This window comes from Bidens hawaiensis, unplaced genomic scaffold (assembly GCF_021521415.1).
Source record: "Bidens hawaiensis isolate Kalapana, Puna unplaced genomic scaffold, B.hawaiensis_p1.1 tig00019655_1, whole genome shotgun sequence".
Lineage (NCBI taxonomy): Eukaryota > Viridiplantae > Streptophyta > Magnoliopsida > Asterales > Asteraceae > Bidens > Bidens hawaiensis.
In genome coordinates, this window is record NW_027492979.1 from 248,540 (window position 1) to 262,244 (window position 13,705).

A 13,705-nucleotide genomic window follows, 5' to 3' on the forward strand; every position below is an offset into this window, starting at 1 on the left:
GATGGAACCGGTTCCGGCATGTTCAGGTCGGGTTCAGGTACGATTTTTCTTAGGAACCCAGGTTGACCAGGTCCGGTTCCGGGTCAGATACATCGGTTAGGTCCAAACTGGGTTTTTCCCACCGTTAAAGGTCGTAATTGGGCTAAAGAATCCGAATTTAATTGCGTTTATGGAGCATAAAAGCTCATTTATGTATGTTTTCCATACCTCATTTTAAAAATCATTAACATAAAACTATTTTTCTTTAATATTTATTTGTGGGGTGACTTTGTATATTAAATAGTTAACAATACCATATTTCAATATCTTCACTATAACGTGTTATCTTACTATTATGCAAATTACAACTTAACTGTAATAGGGTTTTTTTATATAAAGAAGCATGAATTGAAACAACTATGAAAATGAGCCATTCGTTTGGATTTCTATGAGAGAGATTGTGAGTAGGATGATGATTGAATGATGACATGTAAAACCAAATGTCGTTAGCCTCGTTGCAGGAAGAGAGTTTTTCCTGCAACTACCCTCTGACATGAGAATCAGTGAAGAGATCTAAGATATTGGTAAAGTGAGCGTAATAGACTAAGATCGAGGATGACATATACCTAGATGATGCAAGTACCAGTCCTTTTCACTTTATAGGACTCTTATGTGAAGTACATACCTTATGATAATGACATACTGTTTCTGACTAGTCCCTAGAGACATCACTTGGATTGTGCCTCTTATCCATTGTCATGTGGACAATTACCTCATGGCCGGTTTTGATAAGAGGGCATGGTGGTCGATAGTCCCCGGCCTCAATTTTTTTTATAAAAAGTTACATATATATTTATGAAACAAAATGTATTTATTTTCAAGAAGGCTTCAGTAACCCATCATTACATGAACTCAAATGCAAACTCTCATCTTGGTTATAGCTTGGTTCACTAATTTGAACAAATGTTACGCATAGAAACATTAAGAATAATTTAAGGACATTGTCATCTTCAATGAAAAGCGCTTTTTGGTATACATTTTGTACGTAACATTTTTTTCGATTTTGGAATAATAGAAATGTTAGCATCCACCATATCTCAATTGAGTCACAGAAACCGTATGAGCTCAACCGCAAACTTTCCTTTCTTGGTTTCCTTCACTTCTCCTATCTGACCGAATGCAAAACACCAATAAGTTAATATTTTTATTTTACTTGTTTGACTCATTAGAGGGAAAATAAAACATAACCAGAATAGAACTATTCAAAATGATCACACAGCATGTTTGATTATCTAACCTTCAATCTTCCTTTCCCACTTACAGAGATCATGTCTCCACTTTTTATAGTCGTGTTATTTTTTGTCACCGTCACCCAATTAACACGCACATCTCCATCACTGAAACAAAGGGCCCCACAATGACCATAATAAGATACATTTCGTTTCAAATAATATCAACAAAGTTGCAAATCGGTACCTTATCAAGCCAACTAGTTTGGATCGTGAGATCTTAAATCCTGCACTTGCAATGGCATCAATCCTCATAGATGCTTCTACAGTTTTGAATGTTTTAGTCCTACAAAAGATTCTTGTCATTAAGAAAATAAACTTTATTATAAAATAAAATATGATAGCTGTTAAGTGACCTTGGTGGTTCATATTCAAGGGCGATCAATGGCATTTTCTTGCATGTAACGGGTACGTTCCCCACCTGTCATAGAGAAGTTATAATGCAAGATTGACTCATGTAAATTATTGACTTCAATTCTATTTGTTTTTTAATCTTCGACTAATATGTTTTAATAATGAAAAAAATTATCCTTTACACACGTAGGGGTGTGCATGTAATTAAAATACCGAACCATAACTGAAATACCAAAGAAAAACTGACGGTTTGGTTTTATGTTTTCGTAAAAACCAAACTTTCAGTTTCGGTTTTGGTTGTATTTAAAACCGAAAAACCCGAACTGATTTTCATATTTAGAGGGTGTTTGGGATTGCTTCTTTAAATTGCTTTTTGATTTTTGGCGAGGCAAAATGTCTAAAATGCCCCTCCAAAAGCACCAAATTGATGCTTTTAGGTGCTTTTGGAGGGGCATTTTGGACATTTTGCCTCTCCAAAAAGCAAAAAGCATTTTAAAGAAGCAATCCCAAACATGCCCTTAATTTTAAATGTTGAATAATTTATAATAACTTACAAATGGTGCCCAAATGTATAATCAAATTATTTATTAAGGAAAAAGATTTAGGTCCAAAGTTTTAGGCCCAAATTCATTATGTTGGACCAATTCTTTTTCTACCCAAAATACTCAAGCCCAAATGGTAAAACCAAAAAAAACGAAACCAAACGGTTTTCAAAAACCGAAATGTCGGTTTTAGGTTCGGGTTGAGCCCAAAACTGACCCGCGACACCGAGCTATTTCGTTGCCATTCGTACAATTAACCAAATGCGTATTGATTTAGCTACACGAGACTATCTTTTTTTCTCAACATTGTTACAAAAGGTTGTTTTAGTCTTTTAGACATCTTCGAAATATTCAAGCCTGATTAATAGTATATGCTATGATACTATAATGCTGTAATTTTTACGACATAAGTGGGCAATATTATGGTACTTGCTTCAACTGTAAGTATTACCTTATCGAGTGACATCGTGAGAAAGTCAACTAACTCGGGAACAACAAGAACATGGGCCCCCTTTTCACCCTGCACCCAAACAAAAAACCTGACTTATGCTCAAATAATCTTGATAATTTGAATATAATTATCAAAATCGAGACTATTAAATATTATTACCTGTAAAAGAATATCACCCAATTTATCTCTAACAATCCCGGTTCCAAGAATAGAACCAAGAAAGTCACCATGTGAACACGGTTGAAAACCGAAGTTTCCTGAAATACTGCAATGCAATCAAATTATAACCAATTAATCAAATCTTTAAACCAAATTGAACTTATATTAAGTTATTAACCATTAACGGTTAACCACCTTAATGCAGCCACAATGTCGGGATCGGTTGTCAATACTTCCGGATGTCCAACTGACAGCCGACATCTTTCAGCCTCGGGGTAACCACCTTGAACTGATGTTTTAACATCTGCTAACTTTTCTATAATCATCATTGACTCTTTTAACACGGGTGGTGTGAGAAAATCTGTGTGTAGAATTTCACGCCTTGTTGATGCTCGTTTTGCCTATACAAACGACATATTATTTTTAAAAATCAATAAATATGCAACACTTTCAATTTTAGAATGTTGGGTACAAAAATGCAGCCTTTTTCTTCTTTTAACAAGTTATTACACAAGCAAAATTACCCTTGTACCCTTTTGTCATGGTTTTTGCATAGTTACCATTTCAATAATATGCTTCACTTCTTCATTGGAGCCCCTTTCACCAACTCTATTAAGTACAGCCTCAGTTTCACTCCTTGCAGCTTGTGCTAAGTGACATATACCAGCACCTGTAACTGTAAACTGTAATCCCTCAGTTCAGAAGCAAAAAAAGATTCAAGATTTAAGGCTTTGACTTTCTGAAGTCAAACATAATATTTTCAAAATGCAAATTAAAATTATGTTCGTTTTCTTACAAAACTAACACCGATTGAAGGCAAATGTAAACGAATTGCACGTTCAGTGGTTTTTGGTGGAAGTTTGTTTATTCTCGTTCATTTAATAAACGAAGGAACATGAACAAAAACTTTGTGCTCATTTAATCAAACGAATGAACATGAACACATGTTTCGTCGTTCCTTTATGTTCATTTTTTATAATACTGTGGATGAATCATCTACTTAATTTTTTATATTTGTTCGTTTGTGTTCATTTACGTTTATTCATATATGTTCGTTTACCCTTGTTCAGTTATGTTCATATATGTTTGTGAACTGTTCGTTTTGATTTTAAATGAACGGACATAATAAACGAGCACGGACATGTTCATTTTTTAAACGAACGAACGAACACAAATATAATTAACAAGAAAGTTACAACCTTGAATCAAATTATTAACTTTCAGTGTGCAATACCTAATAGAGATAGACCCATGATTAATCAATGTATAATTAACAAGAAAGTTAGAAACTTGACTCAAATTATGACATCTATCACTAAAATTTAGATAAAGAACCTGAAGAAGTGAAAGGGGTATGGAATAAAGAGGGGTGAAACTTATTAGGGTTGGGTATTGCTTGAACTGCTCGTTTCATAAACGGCTGTGCTGCGGCGGCGAAGCTCATTGCTGCCATGGCGGTCACCGGTGGTGATATCGAATCCACTCCGGAAGTTTGCTTCTTTAGTTTTGGTTCGATACACCATTATTCTCGAATTAATATTTTGGATTTTTATTTTATTTTAGAGTTAATGTTTTTGGTTCAATTAAAGTACATCTATTTTTATTTATTTTTGTAAGGCAAGCAAAATTTTTATTAAAATATTAGCAAGAAGCTAGCAACGTCAATAACTATTACAAGGAAAAACCGGGCTTAACATCATCAAGGCAGGCCACCAAACAACAAAAGCAAGAACAAATACTTATTACAATTGAAACATGGTCCAGTCCTCCGACGTTAAATTACATCTATTAATGGTTAAATTTCATATACAAGCTAATAAGGGTCCGGCTAAACGTACCCCCTGGTTGCTTGTCATACCCCCCCCCTGGAAAAACCAACTTCCATATCACCCATTGAAATTATATAATTACCAAATTAGCACAAAAATAAGGATTTTATATATTTTTTTTACAAGTTGCGTTTTTTTATGATTTCGAGTTTAGGGTTTCGGGTTCGGGTTTAGGGTTTAGAGTTTAGGGTTTTGGGTTTAGGGTTCGGGTTTAGGGTTTATGGTTCGGGTTTTAGGTTTTCGAGTTTCGGGTTATTTTGTAAATTATAAAAAGGTAAAATAAGGATATTATAAATATATATACTATTAAAATTAAAAAAATAGATATTATAAATATTTGCAATATTAATACTAAAAAAATAAATTAATAGTAATTATTGATAGTTTTTAATTTGATATATGTAGTGAAGACTATTAAATGAAAAAAATGTTGTAGGGACAATATGTATATAAATAATGTTAAGAGTTAATAATAATTTATCTAATAAGTTAAGGGGGTGTGTATATTTAGTAAAAATGATGTAAGGGGTGTACGTTTAGCAGCACCCGCTAATAATTCAGATGTTACTTCTTGTAGTAATTCTACACAATATTCTAAACACCCCCCTAAAACATGTGACTACATAAAATGTTATACATGAATGCCAAAAAAAACAATCAATGTCGGTTGAGATTACATAAATGCCAATAAAACAATCAAAACCATTTGAGATTTAAGGTTAAAATGTCATTTGGATAATTTCATGCAGGCGGTTATGTGTTTAAAACACATTTGCAACACACAAACAACTCCTGTAATAGGTATATGGCATTGGCTAAAGTGTAAGGCCTCGTTACCGGTGTCCTACATTTGATGTTGGATTTACTCATAAACGCAGTTCTAAATATCAGAGTTAATTAAAACTTTCGCAGAACATAAAATTTTCATAAAACATTTCATAACAATCTAAAATTTGTCTTAAACAAACAACTTGTCTTTCAAAAACTAAGTACTTAAAACATAACACATCTTGAGTCTTCCGATGCCAGCCTCTTATTCAACGCCACGTGTCCCCTCAAGCGAGCTGCCTCATTCTACTCACCTGCGTGCATACTAAAAGTCGGCTACGCTGAGTGAGTCCTAGTTAATCACATAACATACAATACATTCATAACTACATACTTTCATACTCTCATTTATAATAAACTTACTTACCTTCGCACTTTCTTTCTTTCTTGTACTTACCTTACGTTTTAAAGAGCATTACGCCCTATAACCTTCGCATATATTATTAGGGTATGCAACCCTTCAACCTTCGCATATATTATTAGGGTATGCAACCCTTTAACATTCGCATATATTATTAGGGTATGCAACCTTTTAACCTTACCTTACCTTTCATTATCATATCCATACGTTTAATACTATACACAACATAATTGTACATACATCCGTATTCACATACACATATCATACATACTACACTATACTTGCCTTAACAGTACATGCAATACCCGAAGGTCGTTCACGTACTGTCAAGCATACATACATAAATATCAAGACATACACTTACCATTTAAGGTAAGTGTATTAACATCCACATCGAGTATGCACACAGCCCCGAAAACATAACAAGGAAATGGGGCTAGAAACTCACCTGTATGCAGTGTAACACCCCGACCAAAGGCGGATTATACATCGGGGTGCCACATATTGTTTCATTACTCGTGACACTATTGGGTGTCAATATTTAATAAATACATTCATTCGCGCACAGCGCAAAGTAACCATAAGATAACATAAATCATCATAAATCAATATATTATAAATCATAATATTCGAACAGCAATAACTTGTCTTGATACATTTTAATCTAGGTCCAAAATAAAGAAAACCTCCTACGTGTCCTCGAACTCCAAAACAGCTACTGCAAACCTGAACATGTGTTAAAATAAACGTCAAACACTTGCGTGTTGGTGAGAAATCAAGTTTAATACAATACATAGATAACAATAAATCTGCGCGCAACATGTGTATGTCTGGTTTTCAACAAGGGTGTAATCCGATCGGGACCAACTCTAAGATTCATAGACTGCCAGTGCTCACAATTGAGCTCACAAACAAGAAAGACTGTGCAAGTGTAAACAAAAGAGAAAATCATAAACGATAATTCTCCCGTGTTCATCTAATGGTACCATGAGAACTGCGGAATAGACCGACAAGACGGTTAATGATCCACACATACAAATAAACAGCCAAGTCTACGTCCTCAACACATGGGATACTGCGCGACTAAAGTTCATAAACAGTTTAAGACTCTAAGTTTGTATGAACACATGAACATCCCAAAACATTAAAAGCAAAAAGGGATTAGGTACGAGATTACTCACTTGATAAACGATGCGGTGTAAGATAAAGCAAGAACCAACTTTAAACAAGCACAAGTTAACCTATAAATAAGATTATTGTTTTAATGATTGGTTTTTAGTCTTAATTACAAGTTAGCATAATTAGTAAGTAAATTATTATATATAATATATATTACCGGAAAAGCAGGGCAGAACAGGGAGGAAGACGGAGGCAGAGAGGAAGACGGCAGAGAGAGCAAGGAGGAGGTTAAATTAAGTGTTTGTGTGTGATGTGTTAGGAAAAATAATATTATTATTTATAGGGAAACCCTAGGGAACACAATCTCTAGAAAAGAGGAAAAGATCTCCAAAAAGTAAAAGATTCCAAAAGCAAAAGATATCAAAAGATATGGCAGCTGCAGGGGGCAAAGGAAAAGCTGACAGGGAACAGTAACAGGCATGGGCGGGTCAGATAAAGGTACTGGTCAAGCATGGAAAAGCAGATCTCAAAAGATACTGTCAGTCACTTTTTCTGTCAACCAATGGGGTTGGTGCGCATGCTGCGCCAAAAGTGGCTTTTCAGACATAAGATAGGTCAGGTCAACAACACAGGAGATAAGACATCACAAAAGCAAACGGCTAGATTAAACAGAAGAAAACTCAAAGGGTTAGCGCGAGAAAGCTTGAGCGCGAAGGCAGACACAGAAGGTCAAGAGTGCGCGAGCGCGAAGGCAGACAGAACCAACCTTAACGCGTCGCGGGAAGAACTACATTTCTAAGCGCGCCGCGGGAAGAACTTCAATTCTAAGCGCGTCGCGAGAACTATATTCCTTAGCGCGTCGCGGGAAGAACGGTATCCATAGCGCGCCGCGGGAAGAACTAAAATCCTTAGCGCGCTGCGGGGACAGTTCGTCTCGCGTATCGCAGTAACAGGTGGTCTTCACGCAGGCTTCCTTGTAAGGAGTCTGGCGCGTGGAGCTGCGCAGACAACCTTAGGCGGGAAGGAACAAAGGACAGCAAAGAGTAAGGAGAAAAAGAGGGAAACAAGGCTTAAGGGCGGGACGGCGACAAGAGGGAAAAGAAGGCGGAAAGAGAGAAGAAGAGGGACGGGACGGCGGAAAGAAAGAGAGAGAAAGAGGCGGGAAGGAAAATATATTATTATTATTAAAAGTAAAATATAAGTATAAATAAATATTAAATCATAAAAGAAAGAGATCGGGTCAGAGAAACGGGTACCTGGGTCGGGTCGGATCGGGGCAGATGTCACAGTCTCCCCTACTTTAAGAAATTTCGTCCCGAAATTTATCTCGAAGTAGGTTGCGCAGAGAACAGGTGCGGGTACTTGATCTTCATCTGATCTTCCCTTTCCCATGTAAACTCGGCTCCGCGCTTGGACTCCCAGCGGACTTTCACGATAGGGATGCGACTGCGCTTGGTTTGCTTAACCTCGCGATCCATAATCTCAACAGGCTTCTCAACGAAATGCATGGATTCATCAACTTGAACTTCATCAAGTGGAATGTGAAGGTTGTCGTCGGCTAAACACTTCTTGAGATTGGATACATGGAACGTTGGATGCACATTACTGAGCGCGGGCGGCAGGTCAAGTCTGTAGGCAACTTTTCCTACACGCGCGAGAATCTTAAATGGTCCAACATATCGAGGAGCAAGCTTACCTTTCTTCCCAAAGCGGACAACACCCTTCCAGGGCGACACTTTGAGGAGAACAAGATCACCAACTTGAAATTCGAGAGGCTTTCGCCTGCGATCTGCGTAACTCTTCTGTCGGCTTCTGGCAGTCAGCAGATGATCACGGATCTTGGCGATTTTATCGGTTGTCTCTTGAACAAGTTCGGGTCCTGTGATTTGAGCTTCACCCACTTCGCTCCAACAAATCGGGGAGCGGCACTTACGACCGTAAAGTGCTTCAAATGGGGCCATACCGATACTGGAATGATAGCTGTTATTATAAGAGAACTCAATCAAAGGCAGGTGTGAATCCCAATTACCTCCAAAATCAAGAACACAAGATCGGAGCATATCCTCAAGAGTTTGAATAGTTCGCTCAGACTGACCGTCAGTCTGAGGATGATATGCCGTACTCATGTCCAAGCGAGTTCCTAGCGCAGATTGGAGAGATTTCCAAAAGCGAGATATAAAACGGCTATCGCGATCGGATATGATGCTCAAAGGAGTACCATGGCGGCAGACAATTTCCTTGACATAAAGCTGCGCGAGTTGCTCAACACGGTAGTTTTCACGAATGGGCAGAAAGTGAGCAGACTTAGTCAAACGATCCACTATCACCCAAATGCTATCATGTTTGCTTGCTGTCAAAGGTAACTTGGTAATGAAGTCCATCGCTATACTTTCCCATTTCCACGTAGGAATTTCTGGTTGTTCGAGCAAACCAGATGGGCGTTGGTGTTCAGCTTTTACCTTAGAACAAGTCAGGCATCTAGCTACGAACACAACAATATCCTTCTTCATACCGGGCCACCAATAAGTAATGCGCAAATCCTTGTACATCTTATCAGCGCCAGGATGAATAGAATACCGAGATTTGTGCGCCTCACTCAGGATATCAGCGCGAAGATTCTCATCAAAGGGAATCCAGATGCGATTAAGATAGCAGAGAATTCCACTCAGATTAGGGACAAAGTGCGCTTCCGCGCCACACGCTAACTCGGCGCGAAGGTTACCATTACTGATGGATGCGCGCTGCGCGTCACGAATGCGCGATTCAAGGTTGCTTTGGATCGGCGCGAAGTGAAGTTGCGTGCGCGGCAAGATACAGTTAAGCTGGCAGGGTTTTCGGCTGAGCGCATCGGCTACCACATTAGCCTTACCAGGATGATACCGGATCTCACAATCGTAGTCGCTGATGAGTTCGTTCCATCGGCGTTGTCTCATGTTAAGTTCCTTCTGATCAAAGATATGCTGAAGGCTTTTATGGTCAGTGTAAAGGATACACTTAGTACCATAAAGGTAGTGTTTCCAGATCTTCAAGGCAAAAACAACTGCGCCTAGTTCGAGGTCGTGAGTTGTATAATTCTTTTCATGAACCTTGAGTTGCCTCGATGCGTAAGCGATAACCTTGCCTCGTTGCATAAGAACACAACCGAGACCTTGGTTGGAGGCATCGCAGTACACGACAAAATCATCATTACCCTCAGGTAGCGCAAGGACAGGAGCTTCACACAACAAACGCTTGAGCGTTAGAAAGGCTTCTTCTTGCTTCGAGCCCCAAATATACGGTTTACCTTTGTGCGTTAGAGCTGTTAAAGGCAAAGCGATCTTTGAGAAGTTCGAAATGAAGCGCCGGTAATAACCAGCTAAGCCCAGAAAGGAACGGATCTCAGAAGGAGTGGTCGGCGTAATCCAGTTCTTGATTGCTTCAATTTTGGATGGGTCGACATGAATACCCATCTTGTTCACAACAAGGCCAAGAAACTGTACTTCATCAGACCAGAATTCACACTTGGCCAAGAAACGGTCTCGTCAACGGTGATGTACAGGCAGTTCTTCGACAAGCTAGATGACGAAGACAAAGAGCGCCTGGAAACGATCTGTGCCTCGATGGAAGGGTTCGATGGCAGCACAAACACCCCCCTGGGCATCCTATCTTTCCCCGTCACTCTTACGGACGGGAATCACTCACGCACAGAAGACGTGGATTTTGTCGTAATGAGGAAGCCACACCACACATACGACATTCTCTTCGGAAGAGATGGGATGGCAAGATTCAACGCCGTGGTATCCTCAGTCCACGGCATGATGGGATGGCCAACAGCTGAGGGTGTAGCGATGATCACCGGCATTCCCCAGGTATGCATCGCATCTGTCTCATCTAAACCCAAACCAAAGATGGCTAAACCAACCATCACCGAACCAGAAAGATGGGCCTTCAACGGCAAATACCCTGACCAGGCCATTTCCATTGGCCCAACAGTTGTTGATCCCACACGCACCTTACTCAAGTGCTTATTACAAAAAAACGCTGACATCTTCGCGTGGACACCAGCTGACATGACTGGTGTACCCCGAAGTAAGGCAGAGCATAAACTCAAATGCGATCCGGCTGTCACGCCAATCGTACAAAAGCGCAGAGTAATGGGGCCAGAACAAACTAACGCGTGTAGAACCCAAGTCAAGGAACTCCTTGACGCAGGCATCGTACGCGTTAGTAGATATCAAACTTGGGTTGCAAATCCCGTTATGGTACCGAAGAATAACAAACAATGGCGCATGTGCATAGATTTCAAGGACTTGAACAAAGCATGCCCCAAAGATTGTTATCCGTTACCCGAAATTAATCTTAAGGTGGATTCGTTGGCACCGTTCCGCCTTAAATGCTTCTTGGACGCGTATAAGGGGTACCATCAAATCCACATGGCCGTTGATGATCAGGACAAAACCGCTTTTCGGACGCCCGATGGCACATTTTGTTACCAAATGATGCCATTCGGACTTAAGAATGCCGGGTCCACATACCAACGCCTGATGGACAACCAGTTTCATGCCCAAATTGGGAGGAACTTGGAAGTCTACATGGATGACTTGGTCATCAAAAGCCCTGACCCAGAAGCGATGTTGAAAGACATCGAAGAAACTTTCAACACGCTCAGGAAGATAAACATGAAGCTCAACCCGAGCAAGTGTGCCTTTGGAATGGAAGAATGGAAGTTCTTGGGGGTCATCGTTACTAAAGACGGCTTCAGAGCGAACCCTGAAAAGGTCGAAGCCATTATCAAAATGGAATCACCTACTACCATCAAACAGGCTCAGACACTGAATGGACGACTAGTGGCACTTAATCTCTTTTTGGCAAACCACGCGGATAAGTCGTTTCCCTTCGTGTCAACGTTGAGAAACTGTTTAAAGAAAACGCACTTCCGCTGGACACCAGAAGCGGAAGCAGCTTTTCAGGAGATTCGGTCACGCTTGATCGAACTCCCAACGCTCACAGCACCAAAAGCGGGAGAGGAGTTAATCCTATACCTTTCCGCAACAGATAGAGCAACCGGGGCAGTCCTGCTAGTAGAGCGAAAAGGCATCCAGATGCCGATCTATTATGTCAGTCGTATCCTAACAGATGTAGAAACCCGGTACTCTACCCTCGAAAAATTAGTCTTAGCACTTATACACGCTTCACGCAGGTTAAGACGATATTTCCAGGATCACCCAATCACCATTCTCTCCAACTTCAAACTTGCAAACGTTCTAGGCAAACCCGAGTTATCGGGACGCCTAGCCAAATGGGCAATTGAGTTGGGGAGTACGCGATAAAGTATAAGCCAAGACAAGCCATAAAAGGCCAGGTTTTGGCCGACTTTATTGCAGAAGTGCCTACATCGCGGGAAAAAGAGTGCCAGGAAGAGGCTCAACCCTCTCCAGCACAAGACATCAATGATGTCTGGCGACTCTACACTGATGGAGCAGCCAGTAATGAGGGTTCAGGCGCAGGGCTGAAACTAACCAACCCAGCAGGCCAAGAATACACTTACGCTATTCGACTGGATTTTCCAAGTACGAATAACGAAGCCGAGTATGAGGCATTCTTGGCTGGGCTGAGAATTGCGCGCAAGATGGGAGTGAAACACTTGGAAGCCCACGTGGGTTCCATGTTAGTAGCCAATCAAATCAACGGGACGTACACGGCCGTGAACGACACAATGGCCCTGTACCTCGCACAAGCAAAATCCCTTATGCGCGATTTCAACGACTGCAAAGTCATACACGTCAAGCGAAGTGAAAACAAATCTGCGGATGCGTTAAGCAAGCTTGCATCGTTAGCCTTCACCCACTTAGGAAAGGACATCCGCATTGAACTCCTCGAGACACCTTCGGTCCCGCATAAGGAAATTTGTGTCATTCAAACCGGCACAGAAACATGGATGACACCAATAATAAAATACCTTGCGGCAGGTACACTACCAGAGTCAAAAGCACAGGCAAGAAAACTACGTTGTAAAGCACTGAATTATCAACTCATCAATGACATCCTTTACAGACGTAACTTTCTTGGCCCACTCTTAAGATGCGTGGACAACCAAGATGCTGAATACCTCCTAAGGGAAGTACACGAATGCATCTGTGGAGTACACGCAGGTCCCCGCGCTGTTGTAGCTAAGCTAAACAACGCGGGATACTTTTGGCCGGGGATGCATACGGATGCGCTGGCATACATCAGAAAATGTAGGTCTTGCCAGCTCTACGCACCCAACACGCACCGCCCGAAGAATGAACTTGTTCCAGTCACCTCTTCATGGCCATTTCAGAAGTGGGCCATCGATGTGACAGGCCCATTTCCTACAGCAGCAGGAAATGTTCAGTTCCTAGTGGTAGCCATCGACTACTTCACCAAGTGGATAGAAGCAAAACCCTTAGCCCAAACAACCGCGAAACATATCAAAAAATTTATTTGGGAATTTATTATTTGTCGTTTTGGACTTCCACAGAATTTGGTGAGCGATAACGGCACCAACTTTGCTGACAAGAAGCTACAACAGTGGCTGAAAGAACTTCAAATCACCCACACCTTTACCTCAGTGGCACACCCGCAAGGTAATGGTGAGGTGGAAAGAGCAAATAAGAGCATCGTCGAAGGCATCAAGAAAAGACTCTTGGAACACAGATCCGGCTGGGTGGACGAGCTTCCGCACGTCCTTTGGGCAAACAGAACGCTGAAGAAGGCCAGTACGGGAGAAACACCGTTCAGTCTCACTTATGGCACTGAAGCCATGGTCCCGGTCGAAATTGGTTTACCCTCAC

At 40.6% G+C, this 13,705-nt stretch overlaps 1 protein-coding gene across 1 annotated transcript; it reads right to left on the bottom strand.

Annotated features, from left to right (window-relative positions):
- Window positions 1-935: 935 nt before the first annotated feature.
- On the bottom strand, window positions 936-4,267 carry LOC143558762 (uncharacterized). The gene is made up of 9 exons (XM_077047534.1): window positions 4,110-4,267; window positions 3,335-3,450; window positions 2,970-3,175; window positions 2,775-2,880; window positions 2,616-2,684; window positions 1,625-1,689; window positions 1,456-1,554; window positions 1,277-1,376; window positions 936-1,148 (listed from the first exon to the last, which is right to left on the bottom strand). Exons 1-9 carry the CDS (start codon window positions 4,225-4,227, stop codon window positions 1,086-1,088), a joined length of 942 nt encoding a protein of 313 aa, XP_076903649.1. The 5' UTR covers window positions 4,228-4,267; the 3' UTR covers window positions 936-1,085.
- Between the last annotated feature and the right edge of the window lie 9,438 nt (window positions 4,268-13,705).